Genomic DNA, 27509 nt, shown 5'->3' with positions numbered 1-27509 from the left:
TTTGTAGGACTGTAGGGCATGTATACTGGAATCTTATGCATGTAAGAAATTTCTATAACATTATAGACTGTGATGATAATTAAATATAGACATAAGGGTGCAGCCAGAAGACAGGCTTTTGCTTGTTTGTTTTAGTTTATTGAGACAGGATTTCTTTGTGTAGCTATGGAGGCTGTCCTGGAGCTAACTCTGTAGACCAGGCTGACCTCAAACTCACAGACATCTGCCAGCATCTGCCTCCTGAGTGCTGGGATTAAAGGCGTGTGCCACCACAGCCTGACTCCATGATCTTTTTAAATGTTAACAATTACATGTGTTGGCAAGGATGCAGAGCAACTTGACATTTGTCACATTATTTGTGCGGTGGCCATTGGTAGCAATGCTTTGGGGAAATGTGTGATAGTATTTTCTGGACTAAACATCCAAATGGAGGTTCTGTATTCCTTGAGGGGAACAGTGATGAGTGCTGACCTTTTGGATATAGAACAAAAGAATCATAGTGAATATGTGGTAGACAGACCTGCACTCATGTTTTCTCTGGCACTGACACACAATCAAGTTATGGAATCATCATAAATGCTCACCAATGGGGTGAATGGGTAAAGAAAACATAGTATCTATATACATCATGGGGCTTATTAGTAAAGAACCATGTGTTGGAAACTGGATGAAATCATCATGATCAAACCAGGTGACCCCAGACTTAGAGAAATGTTGTATGTTTTCTCTCATACATAGAATCTAGATTTTATAAAAGAACATGAAAGTAGGAGGAGCCTATTGAGGAGATTAATGGAAGGAGAAGAAAGGGATAAGAATGTTCAAAGTACACTAGACGCAGATGTGGAAATGTCATAATGAAATACATTCTTTTGTACAAATTATATGGAATGATAAAAAATCAAAAGAAGAGAAATGAGGTCTGATCAGTAATAGGTATACAAAAATGGCTACAGAAACCTTTTTTTATAATGACTAATGTACTCTTAAATTTTTGTCTGCAATGGAATGTTTAAATAAACACATATGTAATAATGTGTGATCTGAATGGATCTCTAATATACAATGTAGGACGAAAGAAGATGGATGTAGATGGGTGCACATCAAGATTTATGCACTCCAGGGTAAGTTACAGAGAATGATGAGAGTGTCAAGAAAAGTAGATCTACACTCTATAGGAGATCAGAAGAGGTGTCATTCCACTTGAGACAATCAAGAAGGCTTCTTGAAAGAAGTGATGTTTGATTTGACTCAGAGTAGCTTTTGAGTGTGGTGAAAGGTAGTCCAAGGACTTTCCAGGCTTAAGGAACAGAGTGAGGGGAGGCACAATCCATTTCTAGTGAATGTTGAGTGGTTCTGTTGTGAAGGCTCTTGAGGTAATGTTTTCAATGGAAATATTGGCAGAGAGAAGTTGGGACCAAAAGAGGCCTTGCTTTGTAGCATGGACGCTGAATGCAGTAAGAGACATAGTGAAGCCATGTGACTAGAGCTTACTTCAGTAAGATTAGATGATCTTATGGAAGAGAGAGGTAGAGTGTGAGATACACACACACACACACACAGAGGGGAGATAGAGAGAGGGGGGGGGGGAGAGAGAGAGGGAGAGAGAGGGAAGGAGGGAGGGACACAGAGAAAGACAGAGGCAGAGTGACTTATTAATCATAAACTTTTTATACTGTTCATGTGTGAAGTTATGAAACTTGAGGCAAGGGGACATCAGCATACACTTGGGGAGGATCATAATGAGCTTGGTAAACAACAATGACTGAACTTGAAGTAGGTATGGTAACTGACAGGAAGGCAAAGATAGAGGCTTGGGATAGAGCGGTGGAGTACTTGTCTTCCATTCTTGAGGATCCCCAGGGACGTTGGAGGTGATTATCAAGATGAACTTGAGGTTTGGGGTCTGGAAAAGAGAGAGGGAAAACATGTTGGACACAATGGTTCTGAGATTAATTTTGAGTATGGCAGGTAAAATACGGAGAAAGGAGAGGTGAGAGAGGGGAGTTTGAGGTGAGTCTTGGGGGAATCACCAGGGCTTGTATTTGTTTTGATTCCTATAGTATTAAAGTCCTGAAACAAAGATTAGGGTATAGCTTGCTTAGAAGGTACAGAGGTTTGAATGAGAATGGCCCTCATAGGCTCATATGTTTGAATGCATGGTCCCTAGTTGGTGTAACTCTTTAGGAGGAGCTGTGTCATTGGAGTGGGCTCTGAGGTTTCACAATTCCCAGTTAACTCTCTCTGCTTGTGATTGTGTTTAAAGATGTGAGCTCGCAGCTACTGGCCCAACACCATGCTCCCCTGCTTGCTTCCATGTTCCCCATGATGATGGTCATGGACTCTAATCCTCTGGAGCTCTTATTCCCAATTAAATGTGTTTCTTATATGCTGCCTTGGTCATGGTTTCTTATCACAGTAACAGGAAAGTAACTCTGACAGGAGGTGAGATCAGGAAGTAGAAACCACTGTGTGGGGAGAGAAGAGAAGGAAGAGAAAAACATCCAGTGCATGGCTAAGTTGCTGGGGTGGAGGGACATAGAGGCAGGGTTCTTCCATGCCTGCTTTTAGGTTTTGGAGTGCTCTTTGTGCATTTTTTCTTCTCCAGGAAATTGCTCACAAACTGTTGACTCTGTGTAGCTCTTATTTTTAAACGTTTTTTATGGATTCTCTCTTGAATTATTTTATAGTTTTAGAAATCTTGATTTGAATGGGAAAGACAAATAGCTCCATCTGAATCCAGTCTCCAGAGGGCTTTGTTTGTGTGTGTGTGTGTGTGTGTGTGTGTGTGTGTGTGTGTGTGTGTGTTTGGCTGTTCTAGTGAACTGAACACAGGGCCTTGCTAGACGAGTACTTTACTACTGAGATACATTCTTAGCCCTTAGAATAGTCTTTTTTTTGGCAGAAACTGGGTTTCCCTAGGTAGCCCAGGCTAGCCTCAAACCTCCATTTCCTAAGTGCTGGGATTATAGACATGTGCCATTGCACCTGTCTTCAGTTTGGCTTTTAAATGATGAAATGCTGTGTAATTTTTCCAGTTCATAAATATATAGCACACTCTTTTTCCCTGGTTAGTTTTCAATATTTTATTAATTACAGGCTGAGGGCACATTTATTTTAGAAAATAAACTTAATTGTCTATTTTGAAAATGGGTAAAATACCAACAGATTTTTGTAAAGCATAAAATATAAACAACTAAAATTGTGATTTTAGAAGCCAAGAATATTTGAAGTCTAGTAAAAGCTGCTTTTGGACAGTGGTGCTGAGGCTTATTTCTACTGAAGGAGGCGGGCTGCTCATGTTACATGTTGGTAGCTGAGGGATGTGGGAGATACTGCAAGTCCTCTCCATGTGTCTGCTCATCATAGCACCCAGGCCAAAGGAATGGCTCCTAACTAGATCTTGCTTTGCTCCTGGCTGAGGGAAGGCAAGGATGAGTTAGGGCAGCCTTCATCCCTCCTCAGACACAGTGACTATCTTCTCATGTTCAATGGCCATGTCAAGTCACATGGTCAGTCCCAGTTGCAGAGAGGTGGAGGGCCTCAAAGAAGCACTCATTACAAGGCAGAAAACATTTGGATATTTAGGAACAAGAACACATCACATATGTACACAATAGTTTTCTCTGCTTTGAACTTACTACTTTCCAACTGACACCAATTAAAAATAGGTCTATGGAAATTATTTCAGCTTCATAGGTGTTCTGTAGTATCCATTAATGTATTTTGAAAAGTATATAGTTTGCTTACATGTTAATCTGGAGGATCACACTGGAAACAATGTGATACATACATGTGAGAGTTTAGGTATGGTGCCTTTGTAGCCAATGCCTTGCACAATAGTTCAGTACAAATGTTGGCTAATTTTATGCCCATTGGAATGAGCAATGGGATTCCCCATTTAAAATGCTGCTTCTGGGTGGTCTGTGAGACTCTGTCGGTGTGAGATTTGCCCTTGAATTAGTCAAGTAGGTTTCATCTCCATTGTGCCTGGGCAATGTGCTACCCACCAACCAAGGGAAGGAAGGAGGAAAGTGGCTCCTTCCCTGCTTCTGACCTTGGACAGGGATTTATATGCTCGCTCCCCTGGAGCTCAGGCCTTCAGATGGAGCCTGACACCCTGGCTTTCCTGGGCCTCTAGCCTGCTGATGCAGGTGACAGGCCTTCTAAGGCACAAGTCCTTAAGTTCGCAGTCCTAGGTCATGTGTTTGGTTTCATTTCTGTGGAGAACCTTGACAAATATAGTATTCTAGAAAAGACAAAGACAGTGCTAGGGGAATAAGGGGAGGAAGGGAACAGAAGAAAGGGAAAATTGGCTCCCTTCTTTGGAACATTCCTATACTGTGTTTTAATTTAGTCTGTAGCATATGGCAGGTACAAAAATGAGACTGTTGGAGCCTAAGAATATTCACAGTTCAAGTAGCTGTCTTTAAGAGTGCTGCACAGACCTCCTTCCTGATGAGGTGTGGATCTATCCTCTATCTCCTGGCTCCAGCACAGAGGCTCATCATCAAGGCACAGCTGAGGAAAGACAAACAGGTACTTTGGAGCTCAGGATGGGCTCACATGGAAGAGAAAAGAACAGGAGCTTCCCAGGCTGAGCATCATCAAGGGGTCATTAGTTGGGTGGGGCCTCTGGGAAGAAGTTTGAAGTCCACTGTGAGACCTTGCCAGAGGAAAGATAGATCTGCAGGGGAGGGAGCTAAGTTTTCAGACACTATTTACCACAGGGTCTAGGAAGATGAAAGCTTCTCCACAAGCCTGCCTTATGCTATCACTCTGCCTCTGTAAGCTGCTCTTCACCCCAGGAAAAGACCCGGAGGCTGGGGAGGAATAGTCTGATGGGGAGATAGAGATGGGAATCCTAACACAATGCTGACCACAAACAAGTAGTTCCTGAATGGGTACCATGGACCAGTAAGGAGAGGAGAGTTTCACTTCAGTAGATAAGGGGCGGGGTAGTGGATGGGGAACTGTTAGAGATACTTTGGGAATCCTAGAGAAAAATTTAAACTATCCTGGACTGTTTGTTACCTTGTTATTTCCTGGATTTAAAAAAAATATATTTTAAAGGGATTGCTGTTGACCCAGTATATAGTAAGACTTTTTGTTGCAGGATACATTTTGCTTATTGTAACTACAAAGTCAGTGAATCACAATTTTACAGTTCTCTATTAGCTTGACAGCTGGCCTGTTACATAATACTTCTTACTCCATCACGGAGACAGTCCAATGTATTTTAAAATCTGTGTTCTAGCATATCCTGTGCCTTAGAAATGCATAGTTCTAATTTACATATTTTCATGTCTTTGTATGTGAGAGGGCTAGTAATATATTACTATTTGTAACTCATCTTTTACCTGCCCAGTTGTCATCAGATAACTTTCTTATCTATGTCTTATTTCTCCTAACACCATGCTAGCCAGTCCTCTGGCATGTCTCCTAGCTCATTATCACAAAGTCTTAGACTCTCTGGCTCCTTGCATGCTTTCAGCTCCAAGAGACAAGGCTCTGTCTCCTTGGATCTAGAATCAATAGGGCCGGCATGAAGAGACTCAACTGAAGATTCCTTTAATTGCAAGTAACAGAAGTGTCTCAATCAATAAAAAGGATTCATTATTTTTCTGTCCAGGAGGACAGTTCAGGAGTTGGTTAACTGAGGTGACCTCAGCAATGTCCTCTGAGGTTCAGGTTCTTTCTGTCTCCATTGTCTGGCTGATGTAGTTGGGCTTGTTCTCTTGTAGTTTTTAGGTTGGTTGAAATCCTTCCATACATTATACTTGTTTTACCAATAACCAAATTTCAACAAGTATAAAATTGTGCTCTTTCTCTCTCTCTCTCTCTGTCTCTGTCTCTCTCTCACACACACACATACTACACACTATTTTATCTTGTATAAGAACGGAGAAATATTTTCTACAAGCTTCTGTTGTGTGACTTTTCTTGGGGATACATGAACAAATGTCTACTCCAGTTAGAGTACCAATACTTAGTGAACCAATGAATTTATTGAGGTTATGAGCAAGATCATGGGTAACTGAAAGACAGCTGCATCATCCTAAAACCCATCCCAACGTGGATGTTGACTTACAAAGGCTATATCCCTGGATCTTACCTCACAACTTGCAGACAGCTCCACGGAAAGGAGTCTCTTTCCAGCATTTGCACACTGCAACCCTGGGGAAAGGAGGCTTCTGTCTGTCTTATAAGTTTATCAGCTTCCTGAGTCTGGGACCTCCTCCCTCTCTGGAGGAGGAAATAGTTGTTAAGCAGCCTCCCTTGTATCATTCAGTGTTTGAAAATGCTTCAGAAGGAAAAGAATATTACTATATGGTCTTCCAGTGCAGTGCCAATCTTGATTTTCCAGTGTTTTTTGTATATCAATCCAGTAATTTCAATAGGTTAACCATTTATGGATTCCTTTTGGAACTTTTTGCTGTTGTTGCTGGTATTTCTGGTAGTTTTGAGTGACTAAAGAATCTAGGTGAGTGATTAAGAGATACTGGGTGGCATTATCTTCTCTACACCTGGTAGTTACGTCATTGGCAGATCACCTTACTCTAGTCAAGGAATGAAGTAGTTTAAAGATAGATTTAACTCTCCTGAAGGGGTCAACTTCTAATGTAACCCTCTCCACCTCTTTCCCTTTCCTGGTCTCCCTTGGTTTAGTTTTTGTTGCTATGACAAACACCCCCAACAAAAGCAACTTAGTAGGAGAAAGGGTTTACTTCATCTTACAGTTCCAGGTCACAGTCCATCATCACAGGGATATCAGAGTAGCAGAGCTTAAGAGAACTGCTTAATCACACCCATAATCAGGAAGAGAGAACAAAGAATTCATTCATGTCATGCTCTGATCACTCTATCCTTGTTATTCATTCCATGGCCCAGCCTTTGAAATGGTACCACCCAAAGTCTGGCTGGGTCTTCTGCCCCATTTAATCCAGTTAGGAAAATTGCTCACAGGCATGCCCACAGGTTGACCTGATCTAGATGGTTCTCCTTTGATACTCCCTTCCTTGGTGATCCTAGATTTTTATCAAGTTGACAGCTTAAAGGAATCACACCTCCCCAGTTTTCTCTTATCCTTACCCTTCCTCTTCCTGTTCCTAGTATCTCCCCTCCCATCCACTCCATTTTCATCTTCTCCCCTCTTCTTTTTGACCCCTTCTTAAATGCCTTTCTTCATCTATCTTTCTATTTTATTTGTTGAGATGAGATCTGACTATGTTGTGTAGGGTTCAACTTCTACTTTGCTTTTATTTCTGAGTGGAGCCCTTTAGGGTTTCTCATAGGCTTTGTGACCTAGAGTATGCATTGCACCCGTTCTATCCATTAGCATTTATCTGCATTCCCTACTTGAGTGGTACTTACTTTCATGTGTCACTGCCACTTGACTTAATCATTGTTCTATTGCTGTAAAGAGACATCATGACTAAGGCAACTCATAAAAGAAGGCATTTAACTAGGGGCTGGCTTACAGTTTAGAGGCTTAGTCCATTATCATCATGGCAGAGAGCATGGGGCACAAAGGCATGATGCTAGAGAAGTAACTTGACAGCTGCATCCTGACCCACAAGCAGAGAGAAGAGGGTGGTACTGGACCTGGCATGTGCTTTTGAAACCTCAAAGCACACCCCCAGCAATACATTTCTTCAACAAGGCCACACCTCCTAATTCTTCTAATCTTATCAAAGAGTTCCTTCCACTCCCTGGTGACTAAGCATTCAAGTATATGAGCCTATGGGAACCATTTTTATTCAAACCACCACAACTCTCAAAGTCCATGGTTTACACAGGGCTCATTCTTGGTGTTGTATAGGGATTGGGAAGAGTGTATGATGTCATGAATGCATCAAACTGAAACAGTTTTGGGTTCCCAAATCCTTACCTCAACCTTATGCCAACAACCATGAAGCAAAACCAACCAAACAAAACCCTCAACACAATCCGACCTTTTGAAACACTTTTAAAAAGCAAAAGTGCATGTTCCTTCCCCTCTAAAACATCCCATTTATTAAGTCTTTTGCCTTGGAGAAAGGAGAACTTTCCTGGTTTTTCAGCTTTAAGCAATGAAAGCTGGATCTGTGGAAGTGCATGGTTACTCCTTATATACAACCACACCCTTGCTTTCTGATTGGGTTTAGTTTTCTATTTTACTTGAAGTTTTATCTTTTGTCTTCTTTTGTAGGAGGATACTCCATCGAGACTTGAAATCAAAGAATATATTTCTGAAAAATAACCAACTTAAAATTGGTAAGATGTTTCAAATGCCTGCTCTAAACCTGCAAGCAAGTTTATCCTAGATATAGCTACAGTGAGCTCAAATGCATAGTTCAAGCTAGCATTGAAGTAATCCAGCCCTGGCTTCTTCAACCTTCACAGATATTTACTCTTATCTGGATGAGACCAACAAATCCCTTTTATTTTTTTTCTGATTATCTGATATAAATTGTCTAAGTATCATATAGGTGTTCTTAGGGAAGAAAAGAATACAGGTATGTGTAATTAGAGAAATCAGTGGATTCAAATTTTTATATGTATATTCTTGAATAACTTAAACCTTTAGAATTTCACCTTTGAAAACAAAGATCAAAATAAAGATCAAACTCTTTTAGAATCCTTCTGTTAGTTATTATCATATCTCAAGTGGCTTAATAGCCAGTTATTCTGGTTTTCTATAATTCTAGAAGTAAGGAATCTGAGGTTATATAATTCTCCTTTCTTGTTCAGTCTTCTTTCTCCTATAAAACACATATGTTTAAAGCTATTGATCACCATTATGGAATTTAAAATGTCACTTTTCCTTTTCTTTAAGATATCATGAAGCACAGCATAACAAATGATGAAGTTAAATCAATTTTAGTTGTTAATTTCTAATGGTGGTTTTTGTTTGTTTAAAACATCTACACAAATTAACCACAATTTCCAGGAGATTTTGGAGTTTCTCGGCTGCTAATGGGATCGTGTGAACTGGCTACAACTTTAACTGGGACCCCCCATTATATGAGTCCTGAGGCCCTGAAGCACCAAGGCTATGATGCCAAGTCTGACATCTGGTGAGTAGGTGGTGGCTGGCCTCAGGGACCTCTTCTCTGCTGTCTGCGGGGGCTCTACACTTTGTTTTGAAGTTCATCTGCTTACTTCAGCCACTCACTTTGTCTCTTTCGGCACTGAGCTGTTCTGTGGTCAGAGGGAGAAGAGGGCTTAGAGCTTGTTATACTCTTTGAAATTCATTTCAAAGATTCTCTCTATTCATAGATGAGTTGACTGGTTTGGATTCTATCATTCCTGAACCACAGGGGAAAGTTCTTAATGTGGTAGAGACATCTAATTTTGATGTGCTTTGGCTAGCCTATTTAAAGCATTTTTTCATCCTAAAAACCATGCTTTATTTTATTTTAAGATTAACTCTCAGCTCTGTAGGGAATATGCTGCTTATCTGCATTTTTAAAAGAATTTTACTAGAGATACTGGATTTATGGGTAACCTCTATTTACCGTTTCCTGATTTTCAGTGATAGAGACATCTGTGATGTTTCACTTCCGTGACGCTCTTGGGACAGACAGAGCATGGTGGGAAAATGCCTCAGTCTGTCCCGCTGTTAGCAATGGGCCCTGTCCAGGGAGTGTTGCTGTACTTTGAAGGGAGCTTATGTAATTTTCAACATCTAAGGGTTGAAGGACAACCTAGCAGAGAGCTTGTTAATTATTGTATGCAAATCAACCTTAAATAGTTCTAAGCTTTCAAAGATGAGCAATGTGAAAGAGGTGCCCACTTCTGTTTTCTAAAGATGATGTGGTAGAAAATGACCTTTTGTGTGGTTAGGGAAAAGTGAACCCTACAGAGCAGCTGGCTTAGGGTCCATGTAGGAGTTATATCTCTGTTTACATTGGTGCCTCCCATGGGAGAGGAGCTGTCAAGATTTGCTCTGGCTCCAACCTCCCACATAAATCCCATCCCTTCATTTCACTCTCATGATTGTTTGTTTTGAGGTTCCCCACTGAAGCTTGTTGTTCTTGCTAGAGTCCTTTGTCCTAGATGTCCGTTTCAGCTCACCCATCACTTTCCCTAATCCTTATCCATGTGCACCCCATACCAGAGTAAAAAGAAAACTGGAACAAAAAGCAGAAAACAAAACCTACCAAGAAATGCCACCAGGAACATTTTCCTTTATATCATTTGATTGATTTCATACTTCTTCCTCAGCACTATGCAGTAACCTGGGTATAAAAGCAGAATCACTTGGTCCTAACTCCTTGTGAAAAACCCTGCTCATTTTGTGATTCCTTTTCCAGCTCAAAGGTAATAATCCTGGGCTTTTCAATGACTGTTAGTTAGCTACCCACATCTTTCTTCACACTTAATTTAAAAAACATTATGGATTTTAAAATAGATTCAAATAGGGTGGAAGGGGGAAAGTAGGGGAGAAGAAATGGGAGGGGAGAATGGGGGAAGTTGTAGCTAGGATGTAAAATAAATAAATGAATAAAAACAGATCCATGACTTATGATTATGTTATCTTAAGTTATTGCAGCATGCCATCTGATTAAGAGCAGGTAACTTTAGAAAGCCATTGTTTAAATTTCAGGGACGATGTGTGACAGTATACTTGTCCCTTTAGACAGGGCATCCACACCTATCTGCCAGATTGGAAGGATAGAACCCCAGGTGAAACAAAACAACTTCTACACTTCATCTGTACCCATTCCACTTGCTTACAAATTGTCCTTGTATTTCACAGGAAATTATAAGACTATCAATCAGTATCCCTGTGGTGTCTTGTGGCTACAAAAATACCTGACACATACAAAATCAATTCCAGCTTTAGATCAGCTCCCCTGCCATGATTATAAACTACTCAGCAAGTGTGAGCTGAGAATGTATCATCATCTTGACCCCAAATAACCACTTTATTATGAATTTAGTAATTACTTTGCTTGCATCTAAATCAAAACATGCTTCTCTAGTAGCTGCCAAACCTAAAGTGGAACAAATATCGGATAACTATTAATTACAGTTGCAGATAGAGAAGTGTGACAAGTGATCTTAGGGAGACACTCAGGAAAATTAGATTGCATGAGCTGAGAACCCATCTCAGCCTATGAACGGGTAGCATCTGTGTACTGTGGAATATTTTCTTGGGACTGGGAGTACATATGAATAATTTATAGATGCTTTGCTTTAGCACTAATAGTGGGACATACTATATTTACAGCACTTCAAAAGAATTAGTCTAATACCAATTACATTTTCATCTGTTAACACTTGCCCATATGTAACCTTCCCTTCCTACTGCAATCTGTTAGACCTGCCTGGGTTTGTTTATTTATAGCATTCAAGTACAGGAAGTTGGTCTCAAATGATACCTTGGTTCCAAAAGTTGAAAAGCAGTTATCTGGAAAGTTACAATAATAAGGGTCACCAAGGACAGTGCTTTGGACACATCTAATATGTATAAGTGTTTGCAAAAAGAAAAAAACCAAGAAAAAACGTTTTCCCCCCACAGGAGAAATATAAATATGACTTGTGTTCCTTGACTGGTTCCTTGCAGACAGAAGTTTCTGACCCACCTGGTCCCATAGATGTTCAGTCCCAAATAGACACACAGAGGCTTATATTAATCATAAACTGTTTGATTGATGGATCGGATTTCTTATTGACTAGCTCAATTGTAATGAGTATTCTTCCTGCCAGCCTGGTCCCAGAGCTGCGTCAATCCCCCAGAACACACAGAGACTCTATTAGTTACAATGCTGTTGGCCAATATCCAGGGCTTCTCATTGGCTAGTTCTGTCTTAAGTATTAACCCATAACACACACACACACACACACACACACACACACACACACACACACACACACACACACACTTCTGTAAGGTCTTATGAGGATGCTAGCTTCATGCATCCTCTCTTCTCAGGATCACCTGGTGACTCTAAACTCTTTACTACATTTCCCAGAATCCTCCTCAACTCCTAGTCCCACCTATATTGCTTCCCTATTGGCCAACAGTGCTTTATTTCTCAACCAATAAAACAAACATATACCATGGGGTCATGGCAAGGCTGCATCATCTCAGCTGTTTTAGATGTTGGATCACTTGGGACACTGTTTATGGGGCTCTTGCTTCATCAAACCATATTAGTCTGGAAGGGATCCATAGCTTGTGTAAACACAAGCAAAAACACTTTTTCCAAGTAACCTGTCCTTATATTTAAATTTAGAAGTAAAAGCATTTTTAAAATATATAAGTTGAGGCTGGGCAGTGGTAGCGCACACCTTTAATCCCAGCACTCTGGAGGCAGAGGCAGGTGGATCTCTGTGAGTTCGAGACCAAGCTTGGAATCACGTTTAACTGAACAGTCCAAAGACTTAAAACAATTTTAATGCAGGAAATCCAAGACCTGAATGAACAGTCCAAGGACTTGGAACAATTTTTAATGCAGGAAATCCAAGACCTAAAGGATGACATGGTTGCAAAATTTCAATCTTTAGAAGATACATCATCTGAAACATCAGATGTTGAGTCAACAGATACTAGGCTACCAGGAAATAAATGAAATATGGCTACTAGACATCCTAAGGTAGCCTTCCCAGTAACCATGGTAGAAAAGCCAGCATCACGGAGGAACCAAACTGGTTCCACTACACATAAATGGGAACCTATTCCCATAAAAGAAATGAAAGCTATAAAGCAAGCGATAATGACTTTTGGGGTCCACAGCCCTTATGTAAAACAGTTACTAAACACATGGGCTACTGCTAATAAGATAACTCCCTCAGATTGGCATGATTTAATATCTGTAGTGCTGGACTAGTCTTCCAAAATACAGAGGTTTTTCTTCTGTAAATCTTTATGTTTTTCTGGCCGAGTGTCTTTTATCTGCTAAACAGCATTGTTAAAATTAAAGTAGCAGCTGTTTTAGCCACTGATTTTCAAACATGGCAGGTGGAAGTTTACTGCCAGCAATGGCTGCACATGTCTCTTCTTGTCTCTAGCAAAACAGAGCCCACCGGAGAAAATGCTGCTATCAAGAATTGGTGCTTGTCTCTGTTCTTTTGTTTCTAAAAATCCCTTTTAAGCTTTTGTCGTTCTATGTGGAAATTCATGCAACTAATGTTGGGTACAAGATTCTTCCCATGAGCCTGGTTCCAGAATTGCATCAGTCCCAAATGAACACGCAGGACACTATATTAATTATGAAGCTGTTGGCCATTTTCTATGGTTTCTTCTTTGTTAGCTCTGACTTAATTATTAACCCATAACTGCTGATCTTAGTATTTCCACATGGCCGTCTCTTACTGGAGAAAGGGTCTGGACCACTTACTCTCTAGCATCCTACATGGTAATTCACTGTGCCTCCATTTTTCAGAATCCTTAACCTCTCCTAGTCCCACCTATCTTGCTTCCCTATTCGTCAACCAATAAGACGAACATACACAGAAGGACTTCCCCCATCACTCCTTATTAATTATTAACTCATTTCTATTAATCTATGCATTTCCACTTGGTCTTGACTTACCAGTGATGCCTAGGCCTCTTTTTTCCTCAACAGCTGCATGGCATCTTGCTCCCAACTCCTTCTGTGCCTTTCCTCTTCCCAGAATTCTCCTTGTCTGATCACCCCACCTATACTTCATGCTGGGCTACTGACCAATCAGCATTTATTCATCAACCAATAAGAGAAACATATTCACACCATATAGAAGGACATCCCCCATCAGTTATTCAAATTGATTGAACTATGAATAGTTAGTACCAGTTTTCAGAGGGAAAATGACAGTATTTGGGGGGGTGGTAGTTCTGTAATTAAGCAGAAATGAAGCAATATCTTTTTTTGTTTTGTTTTTATGAGACAGGATTTCTCTGTATTGTTTTGGAGGCTGTCGGTCCAGCCTGGCCCCGAATGAAGCAATATCTTAATGTCAGTCTTATTTCCCTTTTGAGAGTCAGCTATGCTGCTCTCTGATATGGGGTCCTGTGTTTGTTGGGTGTTTTAAATGGGTGGTGGGAATCACGCTGGTGGAGTCCAGTTCATGCTTAATTATGGACCCAGGCTTTCATGATCTCAGAAGGCAAGCTGAACTATAGGTGGACTAAAACATAGAGGGACCTGTTTCGCCCGGCTCAAGGCCATGTCCTCATTGGAGAACAGTAATCATGCCAGTGCCAATTCCTTTAAAAGGCACCCCTTACCCAAGAGTCTACTTTCCAACCTGTACAGGAACTGCTTGGGTTAAGAGCAAATGAAATAAACCTTTTGTACCAGAGCTTTCTTCAGCAACATCTCAGAAGGCTAAGGGATGTCAGCTGTTGTCACGGGAGCTGTTGCCAATTTAGCTTATGTGTCTGCTTCTATTTTCTTCACCAGAAAACAAATGGTTCCCCTTCAGTCTGCTTTCTCTTGGAGGGGGCTCCAGGTTAAAGTAGTCTCTGTTGCAAGACTCTCTCCAGTTTCAGGATCCAGGCTTGGCCAGAGAAAAGGGTGTAATGGAATGCTAGGGAATGAATGATCAAGGGCTGTACTGAGCTCACATTGTGTAAAAGCTTTTACTCAGTCTTTAGAGTTTCTGTGCTATATTGGCTAAAGCAAGTTACATGCCAACTCCAATGCACTCACCCATGTGTGACATGCTAACTCCAGTAACAACAGGGAAGGACACACTCACTCATAAATGAAGGGAAAAGGACTATGTAGAAAAAACAGTCACCCTCCCAAAGGCTCTATCTTGTAAGTATGCCAGTCTGGGCTATAGGAAAGATACTGGAGGGGGAAGGTTGGAACAGACTGAAGAGAGGTAGATTATCTTTAACCTGATACATCCTACTATTTCTGATGTTCATTACATCTTAAAAGAGCTCCAAGAGACTTCATAAAATGATGAGGCAGCTGGAAACACAAGCAGTGGAGGCTGTTGCCAAATCCATCCTTAATGGGATAGTGGAATGGATATTGGTTGGGAATGGAAGGATGCCTCATTATTATTAATCTCTTCTCCACAGCAGGCAGTGAGAGCACTGCCCATGGTCCTTTCCTAGACTGTAGTTGGTATAGAATGCTTACAGCTGGCCTCAAGAATATTTGAAGATGAAAATATATTCTTTGCCTTCCAGCCATTTTTTCTCATGCTGTTCCTCTTTCTTGTTTCTCTCTCCCATGGCTATTGGCCTTGATCTTCCATTGATCAAATTCCTGTAGAGAACATTGTGGTATCCTGGGGGGTCCAGAAGGGCCAGATCATCTTCAAACACTAGAACTCGAGGGAACAGGATGGTAGAGTTGGGGGGAGGACAGAGAGAGACAGAGAGAGAAAGAGAGAGAGAGAGAGAGAGAGAGAGAGAGAGAGAGAGAGAGAGAGAGAGAGAGAGAGAGAGAGAGAGAGAGAACAGCAAGGTAAGAATTATCTTGATAGAGGGAACCATTATGGGATTAGTGAAACTTGAAACTTGCACTAGGGAAATTCCCAGAAATACACAAGGATGACCCCCAAAGTGTCTGCACAAGTTTGCACTCCCACCAGTAATGGAGGAGTGTTCCCCTTGCTCCACATCTTCTCCAGCATAAGCTATCATTTGTGTTATTGATCTTAGTCATTCTGACAGGTGTTAAGATAGAATCTCAGAGTCATTTAAATTTGTGTTTCCCTGATGGCTAATGGTACTGAACATTTCTTTAAGTGTTTTTCTGACATTTGAGATTCTTATGTTGAGAAATCTCGGTTTAGGTCTGTACCCCATTTGGTTTTTTATGTTCTAGTTTCTTGAGTTCTTTATTATATTTTGGATAACAGCCCTCTGTCAGATGTGAGGTTCCTGAAGATCTTTTCCCATTCTGTGGGCTGCCATTTTATCTTGTTACTATGTCCTTTGCCTTACAGATTTTCAGTTTCATGAGGTCCTATTTATTAAATATCAATCTTAGTGTCTGTGCTACTGGTGATCAATTCAGGAAGTTGTCTCCTGTGCCAATGCATTGAGGGCTTTTTCCCACTTTCTTTTCTATCAAATTGAATGTATCTGGATTCTTGTTGAGGTCTTTGATCCACTTGAACTTGAGTTTTGTGCATGGAATAAATATGAATCTGCTTGCATTCTTCTACCTGCCGCCATCCAATTATGTCAACACCATTTTTTGAAGATGTTTTCTTTTCCCATTGTAAAATTTTGACTTCTTTGTCAAAACTCAGGTGTCCATAGGTGTATGGATTTATGCCTGGGTCTTCAATGCGATTTCATTGACCCACCTGCCTTTTTTTAAATCCCAATACCATTCAGTTTTTATTACTGTAACTTTGTAGTAGAGCTTGATATTTTGGGATGGTGATACCTCTGGCAGATATTTTATGGTACAGGATTGTTTAACTTATCCTGTTTTTTTGTTTTTCTATATGAAGTTGAGTGTTATTCTTTCAAGGTCTGCAAAGAATTGTGTTGGAAGTTTTATGGGGATTGCATTGAATCTGTAGATTGCTTTTGGTAAGATGGCTATTTTTACTATTTAATCCTACCAATCAATGAGCATGAAAGATCTTTCCATCTTCTGATATCTTTTCCAGTTTCTTTCTGCAAAGATGTGAAGTTCTTGTAAGGGCACAATTACCCTTGTATCCAAACCACACAAAGACTCAACAAACAAAAAGAGAGGATTACAGACCAATTCCCTCTTGAACATTGGTGCAAATATACTTAATAAAATATTGGCAAATAGAATTCAATAACACATCCAAAAGATCATTCACCATGATCAAGTAAACTTCATCCCAAAGATGCAGGTGATGGTCCAACATATGAAGATCTGTCAATGCAGCCCACCATATAAACAAATCAAAAGAAAAAAATCATCATCTCATTAGATGTTGAAAAAGCCTTTGAAAAAATCCAACATCCCTTCATGATAACGGTCTTGTAGAGATCAGGGATGCAAGGAACGTCCAGTAAATATAATAAAAGCAATATATGGCAAGCTGACAGACAACATTAAGTGGAGAGAAACTCAAAGCAATTCCACTAAAATCAGGAACAAGACAAAGGTTTCCATTCTTTCCATACCTATTTAATGTAGTTCTCAAAATTTTAGCTAGAATAATAAGACAATAAAAAGAGATCAAGGGCATACAAGTTGGAAGGGAAGATGTCAAACTTTCACTATTTGCAGATGATATGATAGTACACATAAGCAAACCCAAAAAATTCTACCCGGGAACTCCTAAAGCTGATGAACACCTTCAGTGAAGTGGCTGGATATAAGATTAACTCAGAAAATATCTGTAGCCCTCTTATACATACAATAAAATGGGTGAGAATGAAATCAGGGAAACCACACCCTTCAAAACAACCACAAACATTATAAACTATCTTGGGGGTAACTCTAACCAAGCAAGTGAAGGACCTGTGTGTTTTATTTTTGTAAGTTTCATTATACTTGAGCAGTTCATGCAAACATTCAATTCTAAGAGTTGTTTGGGTTATTATATAGTGAAGGGAAACCCATTCCTCTTGTATTAAATTTATATTTCTTTCTCTATCCATTCAACTGTAATCATTACGTATGCTTTATAAATGTTAAGTTTCTTTTTGAGAATTTCATACATTAGTACTTTATTACATCATTTCCATATTTCCTGTACCCCTAACTCCTCCCATGTGTTCCTACTCCCAAGTTCATGACCTTTTTTAAAATAATTGTTGTCATTACAGTGTGTGTGTGGTGTGTGTGTGTGTGTGTGTGTGTGTGTGTGTGTGTGTGTGTGTGTGTGAAACCCACTGAGCAAATTTAGTTTGCTCATACTTGGGACTGGTTGACCTATCAGGAGGGTAGTCCTTGGAGGAGTTTTGATTCTCCCTCTCTTAGCAGCTATTGACTGCCTGTAGCTCTTCATATACACACCTTAATGAAAAAATCAGAATGCCTCTCGATCACACCAAATGGAAATAGTATCTGAAAGATGATAAGGTTTCCCATCACACTAAAGTCATGCATGCTGGGGCAGTTTTCTTCTTGAGGGTCTGGAAGATCTTTGAAGGAGTAAATTTAGCTACACAGAGACAAGACACTTGTCATTTCATTTGCAATTCATTATCAGTCTGAGCTTTGGAAACCTGCTCTGTAGTTCTGGCAACCTGGACAGATGGTAACTTGGGGGATTTATGGTGGGATATGTCTCACATGTATCTGATTCCCACTTTCTCTTTCTTTTTGTACAGTGTGATCCCTCAGGATTTGTTTAGCTCTTCAAAGTTGTATGTATTTTGGAAAAAGAAAGTAATGCAAATACAGACTTCTAAGTAAAATGTACTTGGTGTGTGTGTGTGTGTGTGTGTGTGTGTGTGTGCGCACGCATTTCTCTACTTCTGCTTCCTAATACTGGTGCTTTCTATCTTCAAAATGATGGTATTTAGAAATTAATATAATAGGTTTCATATTAAAATATGTGATTGGAAATTGGAGAAAATAAAAGTGTAAATATACGGAGTTATAGCCTAGAAGTTAGGTTTTAAAATCTATGGCTAGACAATGAAGACATCATTGACCACAAATGCCATAGATGTTTGTTCAGCTACATTGTCTTATATTTCTTTTGCCAGCACTTACTTCTTGTGTGTGCACTGTGGCATTACAGCTCCCTTTCTACAGGTTTCTGGCTGATTAATGAAGTTTCTGTGCATTCAAGCATAAGCACATAGAATAGGTCAAAGTGATCCAAGTAAATAAAAAGCAGCATGCTTGAAGTGTAGTTAAGAGGATTTCCATAAAAAAGTACTCACATCAACACCCTTTGGTTACTTAATCAGACTGTGAATCAAATTATTCTATCATTTGTTTAGCAAAGCAATTGTGCATCATTTTATAACCTTAATAAATTCACCAAGCATGGCTCATGTGGAGTTAGGTCTCCACAACACCAAGGATTACTTTGTGATGAGACCTCTAGTCCTTGTATGCTTTTAAGCTGTGCAAAAGCAAAATCCATGCTGATGGCTCTCCTTTCCCTTTTCCAGAGGGTCTCACAGCATCCTCTGTATTTGCCTTGATCAGATACCCTGTGTACTCTTGCCTAAGGCCTCAGAAATCACTAATGGTGTATTATAGCTCCATACAAAAGTGAAGTAAGTGTCTTTCAGCCATTTTAGATTCCTCTATTGAGAATTCTCTGTTTAGTTCTTTTTAATTGAATTATTTGGTGTTTTTATGACTAGCTTCTTGAGTTCTTGGTATATTTTGGAGATCATACCTTTATGTGATGTATGGTTGGTGAAGATTTTTTTCCCATTCTGTGGGCTGCTGTTTTGTCTTGTTGACTGTGTCCTTTGCCTTACAGAAGCTTCTGAGTTTCAGGAGGTCCCATTTATTAATTACCAATTTCCGTGCCTGTGCTACTGGAGTTATGTCCAGGAAGTGGTCTCTTGTACCAATTCGTTCAAGGGTACCTCCCACTTTCTCTTCTAGGAGGTTCAGTGTGGCTGGATTTATGTTGAGGTCTTTGATCCATTTGGAATTTTTTGTGCATGGTGACAGACATGGATTTATCTTCAGTCTTCTACATGCCAATATCCAGTTATGCCAGCACCATTTTTTTGAAGATGCTTTCTTTTTTCCATTGTATAATTTTAGCTTCTTGGTCAAAGATCAGGTGTTCATAGGTGTGTGGGTTAATATCAGAGTCTTCAGTTTGATTCCATTGGTCTACCAGTCTTTTTTTGTGCCAATACCAAGCTGTTTGAATTACTATAACTCTATAGTATAGCTTGAAGTCAGAGGTGGTGAGACCTCCTGAAGTTCCTTTATTGTTCAGTATTATTTTGGCTATCCTGGGTCTTTTGTTTTTCCATATAAAGTTGAGTATTGTCCTTTCAAGGTCTGTGAAGAATTGTGCTGGAATTTTGATAGGGATTGCATTGAGTCTGTAGATTGCTTTTGGTAAGATCCTAAAATTGCTCAACATCCTTAGCCACCAGGGAAATACAAATCAAACCAACTCTGAGATACCATCTTATACCAGTTGAATGGCTAAAATAAAAACACCAATGACAATTTATGCTGGAGAGGATGTGGAGAAAGGGGAACACTCCTCCATTGCTGGTGGAATACAAACTTGTGTGGCCACTTTGGAAATTAGTATGGCAGTTTCTCAGGAAAATGGGAACCAGTCTACCTCATGATCCAGCAATTTAATTCTCAGGCATATACCCAAAAGATGCACATTCATACAACAAGGACATCTGTTCCACTATGTTCATAGCAGCATTATTTGTAATAGCCTGAACCTGGAAGCAACATAGATGTCCCTCAACTGAAAAATGGATACAGAAAATGTGGTACATTTAAACAATGGAGTACTACTCAGTGGAAAAACAATGGAATCTTGAAATTTGCAGGCAAATGGATGGAACTAGAAGAAACTATCCTAAGTGAGGTAACTCAGTCACAGAAAGACAAGCATGGTATGTACTCACCCATGTATGGATATTAGACATTGAGCAATGGATTTCCAGCCTACAATCCATACCTCAAGAGAAGCAAGAAAACGAGAACCATAATAGAAACATACATGGTCCCCCAGTGAAGTGCAAAGACAAGAGCCCCTGAACAAATTGGGAGCATGAGGGGAGTGGGGAAGGAGGGAGGAGAAAGAGGAGGAGAGAAGAGGAATGGGGAAGAGAACATGAGGGATCAGGATTGAGTGAGGAGAGGAATAGAAGAGAACAAGAAAAGAGACATATCAGTAGAGGGAGCTACTATAGGTTTAAAGAGACATATGGCACCATGGAATTGTACAGAGATCCACAAAGATGACCTCAACTAGGAACCTAAGCAATAGTGAAGAGGCTACCTTCCCCTATAATGAGAATGATACCTACCTTAAATGTCATCCTAGAGCCTTCATGCAGTAACTGATGGAAGCAGAAGCAGAAATCCACAGCTAAGCACTGAGCCCAACTCCTGGAATCCAGTTTCAGAGAGGGAGGAGTAACCAACAAAGGGGTCAAGACTATGCTGGGAAAACCTGCAGAAACAGCTGACCTGAGCAAGTGGGATCTCATGGGCCCCGGTCTGACAGCTGGGGAACCAACAACAGTCTTCATTTAGTAGCTAATGGAAGCAGGAACAGGCACCCACAGTTAAGCATTGAGCCATACTCCTGGAGTCCAGTTGTAGAGAGAGAGAAGGAGAAGGGATGAGCAAAGCAGTCAAGACCTTGCTGGGGAAACTCACAGAAACAGCTGACCTGACCTAGTGAGTGCACACGAACCCCAGTCATAAAGCTGGGGAACCAGAATTGGACTGAACCAAACCCACTGAATGTGGGTGCAAGCTAGGAGGTCTGGGCAGTCTAAGGGACCTCTAACAGTGAAGCTAGTATTTATCCTTAGTGCACAGATGGACTTTAGGAGCCCATTCCCTATGGAGGGGTACTATTTCAGCACAGATACACGGAGGATGGCCTAGGCCCTACCCCAAATGATGTGACAGACTTTGATGATCCCCTATGTAAGGCTTCACCATCCTTGGGGAGCAGGTGGGGAGTGGGTTGAGGGTTTTGTAGGGGGAATGGGAGGATGGAAGGGAAAGGGAACATAGGGATTGATAGGTAAAATGATTTTTTCTAAATAAACAAAGAAATAGTGAAGTAAGTTTGAAGTCAAACCCTGTCTGAAAGGATCTGTTGTAGCCAGCCCCAATTTCTAACTCAAGAGCCTATAATGATCTGAAATTCTCAGATAGAAGCAGCTTTGAGAGGCAGATTGACACAGAGTCCATGTCTATGCAGGTAGGCAGGCAGGCAGGGTTGTAATTCTAGTTCTACCACCTGCTTAGTGTGCATGGTACTCTGGACCACTTACCTGACCCAATTACAATTATAATAATAGTTGTGAGGCAAATTCAGTGGGTTAAAATATGGCTCAGTGGATAAAGTGTTTGCTATGCAAGCACCAGCACCCAATTCAGATCCCCAGGACCCGTGTACAAAGCTGGGCCATCAAGGAGGCCACCTGCAATCTTAGCACTCAGGAGGCAGAAACAGTATCCCTGGAGCAAGCAGGCTAGCTAGACCATCAGATTAGGGAGCTCTGAGTTCAAATGAGAGAACCTGCTTCAATTAACAAAGTGTGGGGCAATTGAGGAAGACACACTGTGTCAACTTTGGTCTTCTATGGGCACTTACACACACACACACACACACACACACACACACATACACACGGTGTATATCTCCCTTTATGTTTCTGTGTGTCTATCTGTCTTTCTGTCTCCTTTGTCTATGTAAATAAAGTAGATTTAGCTCATGGTAGACATTATTAATTTTCCAATTATCAGTTTCATTTGTGTCATGTTTACCATTTGTATTATTGGTAAAGACATTAACCACTCTGATTCCAAGACAGCTCAAGATGTCCTGGGTCAGAGATTGTGGTTTGAATAAGTATTGCCTCCCCCATCCTCTCCACAATGGGCTCATATATTTGAATGCTTGGTCATCAGAAGTGACACTAGTTAAGAGATTAGGAAGTGTGGCCTTCTTGGAGTTGCTGTGGCTTTGTTGGAGGGAGTCTGTCAGTGGAGGAGGGCTTTGGGGTTTCAAATGTTCGAGCCAGGCCCAGTGTCTTTCTCTGCCTGCTGATCCAGATGTAGAACTTTCAACTACTCTCTAGCACCATGTCACACTGCTGCCATGCTGCCATGCTGCCATGCTGCCATGCTGCCAATGGACTAAACCTCTGCACTTTCCTTAGAGTTGCCATGTTCATGGCATCTCTTCACTGCAGTAGAGTACTGACCAAGGCAGAGACCATTGTTCCCATCCAGCCCGTCTGACCTGGTAGAGTGATTTGGGGTTTGTATGACTTTGTTCTTTCAACCTCTGTCTTTTTTTCTTAAAAACTTTTATTCCTAGCATAACAAGTACTGATTTGCTCTTGTCAGTTTTTAGCCATTCTAGGAGCATACAGAATTACTACCCTGGGGTGCTTATTTGCATTTCTTTGATGTCTAATAACGTTAAACATCTCATGAGTTTTGATCATTTAGTATCTGTTGAAGGTCTTTACTCTCCCTCCCTCCCTCTTTCTTTGTCTCTCTGCAATATTGTTTACCTTTGCCTTAATCAAGTAATAGAATTTGCATATGTCATTTGAAAACAGTTCTTTTTTGCTTCATTCATCATCTTTCTTTCTTCTTTGCCAGCACCACACTCTTATAAGGAAAAGAGTTGTTAAATAAAACTGTTCGGTAGCATTTCCATTTAAATTTAAAGTCATCTTGTCAATTCCTATATAAGAAGAAAAACCCAGTAAGATTCTAACCACTACTGCATTGGGTCTGTAAACCATTTTAGGAAAAAATGGTGTCTTCCTCTTAATGAATCTCCCAATGTGAATACATCTATCTTTTCTTCTATCTCTTTTGTTTTTGTCCATTAACTTCCCTTACCACTATATCATGGTTGACACTGGAGGATCTGGCACACTTCTTACTAGTTTATTACTAGGTATTTGGCATTTTGTGATGTTAGTGTAAGTGGCACAATTAATTTAATTTGTTAAAAAGTGCTCTTGCTGCCAACTTAGAGACAAGAACGACCTTTGTATCCAGCAGCCTTGCTGGGTCCTTTTGTTATTTCCAAGGGGTTTCAGAGTCTTCTGGGCTTTTTATGTACTCAGTCATTTTGACTTGATTAATGAAAACTTAATATTCTGCTTATCTTTATAACTATTTTTTCTAACCTTATTGTCCCAGGTATTCATTTCCTGTAGTATAGATAAGGTATATTGATTCTTATCTTGATCCCAATCTTAGTAGGAAATTGCAAAATCTCAGTATTTCACCAATAATTACATTTTTACTATATATTTTAAAGCTCTCAAAACAGAACTAAGGACAGTTCCTTATTTATCCATTATATTCTGTTCTTTATAAAACTACAGATAAGTGCTGGCTATTGAGAATGAAATACTGTTTCACAGTTTGTTGTAAGCCTAGCCTTTAATGGCTAAGTCATCTCTCCAGCTTGCTTTTTCCAAATCTGTTAAGGTGATGTTACAATTTTTTCTTTTGTTTCCTCTAATGAGACATATTTCATTGATTGCTGATCAATACCATGTTCCTGAAGTAAAAATCACTTGTTAGTGATATGAACCTTTTAAATATATCATAGGATTCTATTTGTGTTGTGTGTGTATTTTAAATCTATAATCTGCCTGTATTTTGATATATAATTTTTAAATTGTAAAGTTTGACTAAGATCATAGATTTAAACTTTTTATCTCCTTATGTGTCTGATGCTTTCAATTTTGTTACAGCTTCATTCAGCAAGCTTTCCTACTTAATCCAAGGACTTTAGATGTGTGTTTCCCATTTAAAGGGTTTTAGATGTGTTTCCTGTTTAAACTAAGGACTTTAGGTATTCATTTCCTGTTACTATAAGGATTTTAGATGTGTACTTCCTGTTTAATCTTAGGACTTTAAATGTTTCTTTCCTGTTTAATCTAAGGACTTTAGACATGTGTTTTCTAATTGAGAGTAGGTGCTTATTCTGAACATAGGAGTTAAAATGCATTCCAGAAAATTTTAAAGAAAAAAAAATCTCATCATCGAAGGTGTAGTGTGGCCCAGTGAGTCACACATCTTTACTTGCAAGTGTTCATTGCAATGAGCCATTGCTCTGACTTGATGCTTCTGGCTTCTGCTGTACTATCAATAATGGGACTCTTCTTGGATATCCTGTTGTCATAGAGATATTGCATCCTCAGGACTGGCCCCTTCACATGCTCTAGCAGTTCATAGATACAGTGGGTGTTGGGTGTTGGTTCTGGGCCTGGATGGTTGCTGGGTTGGTCAACCTACCAGCACTCCCTCATCACCACCACCAAAGAAAGCTCTCCAGCATTGAGCAGGCTAGCTTACCTCAATGCAGCAGGTAGCAAAGGGATGGGACTAGTTCTTCTGCTCTCAACCCCTGGGGCCCAGTTCACCTGCACTACATTACCTTTCTTATCCTTCTTCCTGCTTTTAATATCTAACTTACTTTCTCTGTTGGCAGAGAATATACTCTTAAGATTTTGATTCTTGAACTCATTGAAGCTTGTCTACTACCTTGTGTATGGTCAGTTTTGATAAATGGTTCACGAGTTCTTGAAAATAACGTGAATTTTTTCATTATAGGGTGAATTAATGGCACTTTGTCAATCTGGATTATTATGTTGTGTTTATTTTCTCCATTTTATTGATCTTGATGTCTGTATGTTCTGTTAGATATTGAATGATTATGAACCCCATGATTGAGCATTTATTTTTCCCTTTAATTCTGTTCCCTGTCTCTCTGACAAACACACACACACACACACACACACACACACACACACACACATACATTTAAAGTTATCATGTTCCTGATAGCTTGATTTCATTTTAATCTTAACAGTGATTCTTGCCCTAAAGCCTGTTTAATCCAATATGAGTATACCCACACTAGCAATATTTTGGAAAGTGCTTGCATGATAGATCTTCGTCTTTTGAATTTTCACTTATTTGTGGAGAGTGTCATGTTGTGAATGTGGAGGTCAGGGGGAACCTCAGGAGCTGATTCTCTTACCCTGTAGGTCACTGCGATTAAACTCATCTCTTCAGTCTTGCAGCACACATCTTCACCTGCTAACGTATCTCACTGGCTCAGTATGTAGAACTCTACCCAATTTTATCATATTCTGATACTCAAAGTTATTTGGACAGCAGTATATTTTTAATCCAGTCTGATAAACTTTTCCAACTGAACTATTTACTGTTACATTTAGTGTAACTATGTTTGTATTTTATCTTATTACATTATCTATGTCCAGTTTATTTTGTTTTCATTTTATTTCCTTCCTTTTGGTTTAAAAATTTGTTATTAGTTTTTCTTTCTCCCAGTTTGTTTTACTTCTATGTTATCTCATCCTTCAATGATAATTCTAGGAAATACAACATGCATCTTTATTACTGTGTAGTAAAAATATCATTATGACTTCTTTCTCAATAGCAGGAGTATCTGAAAAAACTTTAAGTCTTCTTCTTTTTTGTCTTTTGTGTTATCATGCCATAAACTTTATTACACTCAATTTTTAGGTCCAACAAGATATTATCAATATTGTCGTGCAGAGTAATGCTGTTTATACATATTCACAGCGTGCTTTTTAATGTTGTTTATTCTAGCATTGCATGTTTCTGCATAGTATCATTTTTCTTTAGTAGAAAAACTCCCTTCCAGAACGTGTTTAGTGCTTTGCTGCTGGCAAGGAACACGCTTTTCATTTTTCTAGAAATGCCATTATTTTATATTCATTTGAAGAAAGTTATCATCCTGGATGCTTAAACCTAAGTGTATTAAAATTCCTGTCTAAGATACCTTTTGATACTCTTACAGATGGACACAAAACAGGTTGAGCTTCAGATACTTTCTTATCTACAATATTTATGTTGATGCTGGTGCTCTAGTTGGTTCTGTGTAATTGCTTTCTTTTCAATTGAAATGGTAGAGGGTTTGGAAGCAAAATGCTTTAATTCAAGAGTCAGTTCTACCATTTGCTACTGTGTGACCGTGACCAAGTCACTTAGCTTCTCAGAGCCAATTCTGTTATCTTTGAGTTGAGAACAAAATTCTGACATTGGTTTCATTTCACTGGGGAAGTCTGAGTTACTGTTGTGATATATGTGAAAGTGCTTTGTTATCAGCCATAAAGCTTTAGGGTTATTGTTGCTTATTGGAACAGAAACATTTTCAGTGTGCATGTTCAGAATTCTCTTTCATATGTGCACTTCCATAAGAAGCCATGGAATAAATTCTATGTTAATGTTGTTATTTATGTAAACACTTCCCTTACAAAATGTTGTGCTAAAAGTTACATAACATATATCTTATACTCTATCACAAACACATTTTTTTCGTCTTTCAAGCAACTATTATGAAAAGGGGAATATGGCCATTACATAATTCTCAATGCCTATAAGATAAAAATAGTCTTGCCGGACGTTGGTGGCCCACGCCTTTAATCCCAGCACTTGGGAGGCAGAGGCAGGAGGATCTCTATGAGCTAGAGTCCAGCCTGGTCTACAGAGCGAGTTCCAAGACAGCCTCCAAAACAATACAGAGAAACCCTGTCTCAAAAAACAACAAAAAAAAAAAGTCTAGTATTTTTTAATACTGAGCTCAGGGAAGACTTTAATATTAATTTTCTTTATAATGTGGAACCATTAAGAACATGTTCCTGCCAGCTCAGAGGATACCAGTTGGCATGGCTAATCCACCTCAGCATTGAGCTGATCTCTGATTTTGATCTCCTGTTTCATGATCCCCAAAGGAGAGTTATACATTTTAATGTGAGCTGCAAATAGTTTCTCTCCCTTTCTACTTGCAAATGTGTTCTATTCAGAAAACTAATAAATAATGCCAGCTTCCTTTTCAACATGCACAGTACACACAGAGGATGGGGCAGGCTGATAAATTAAAATTTCATTCTGCATACATAACTT

General features: G+C 39.7%; 1 protein-coding gene across 9 annotated transcripts in view; it reads left to right on the top strand.

Annotated features, from left to right (window-relative positions):
• Nucleotides 1–27509, top strand: part of Nek11 (NIMA related kinase 11) — a 216641-nt gene that overhangs the window by 61201 nt on the left and 127931 nt on the right. For all 9 annotated transcript variants that reach the window (XM_040739898.1, XM_040739901.1, XM_040739897.1 and 6 more), the window contains 2 exons: nucleotides 8192–8256; nucleotides 8933–9059. In XM_040739898.1, the coding sequence (XP_040595832.1) occupies nucleotides 8192–8256; nucleotides 8933–9059 (192 nt within the window). The remainder of the gene's footprint in view (nucleotides 1–8191; nucleotides 8257–8932; nucleotides 9060–27509) is intronic.

This window comes from Mesocricetus auratus, unplaced genomic scaffold, assembly GCF_017639785.1.
Source record: "Mesocricetus auratus isolate SY011 unplaced genomic scaffold, BCM_Maur_2.0 Super-Scaffold_100691, whole genome shotgun sequence".
Lineage (NCBI taxonomy): Eukaryota > Metazoa > Chordata > Mammalia > Rodentia > Cricetidae > Mesocricetus > Mesocricetus auratus.
Note: the sequence above shows the minus strand (reverse complement) of the source record. Positions and strands in the feature narration are given on the sequence as shown.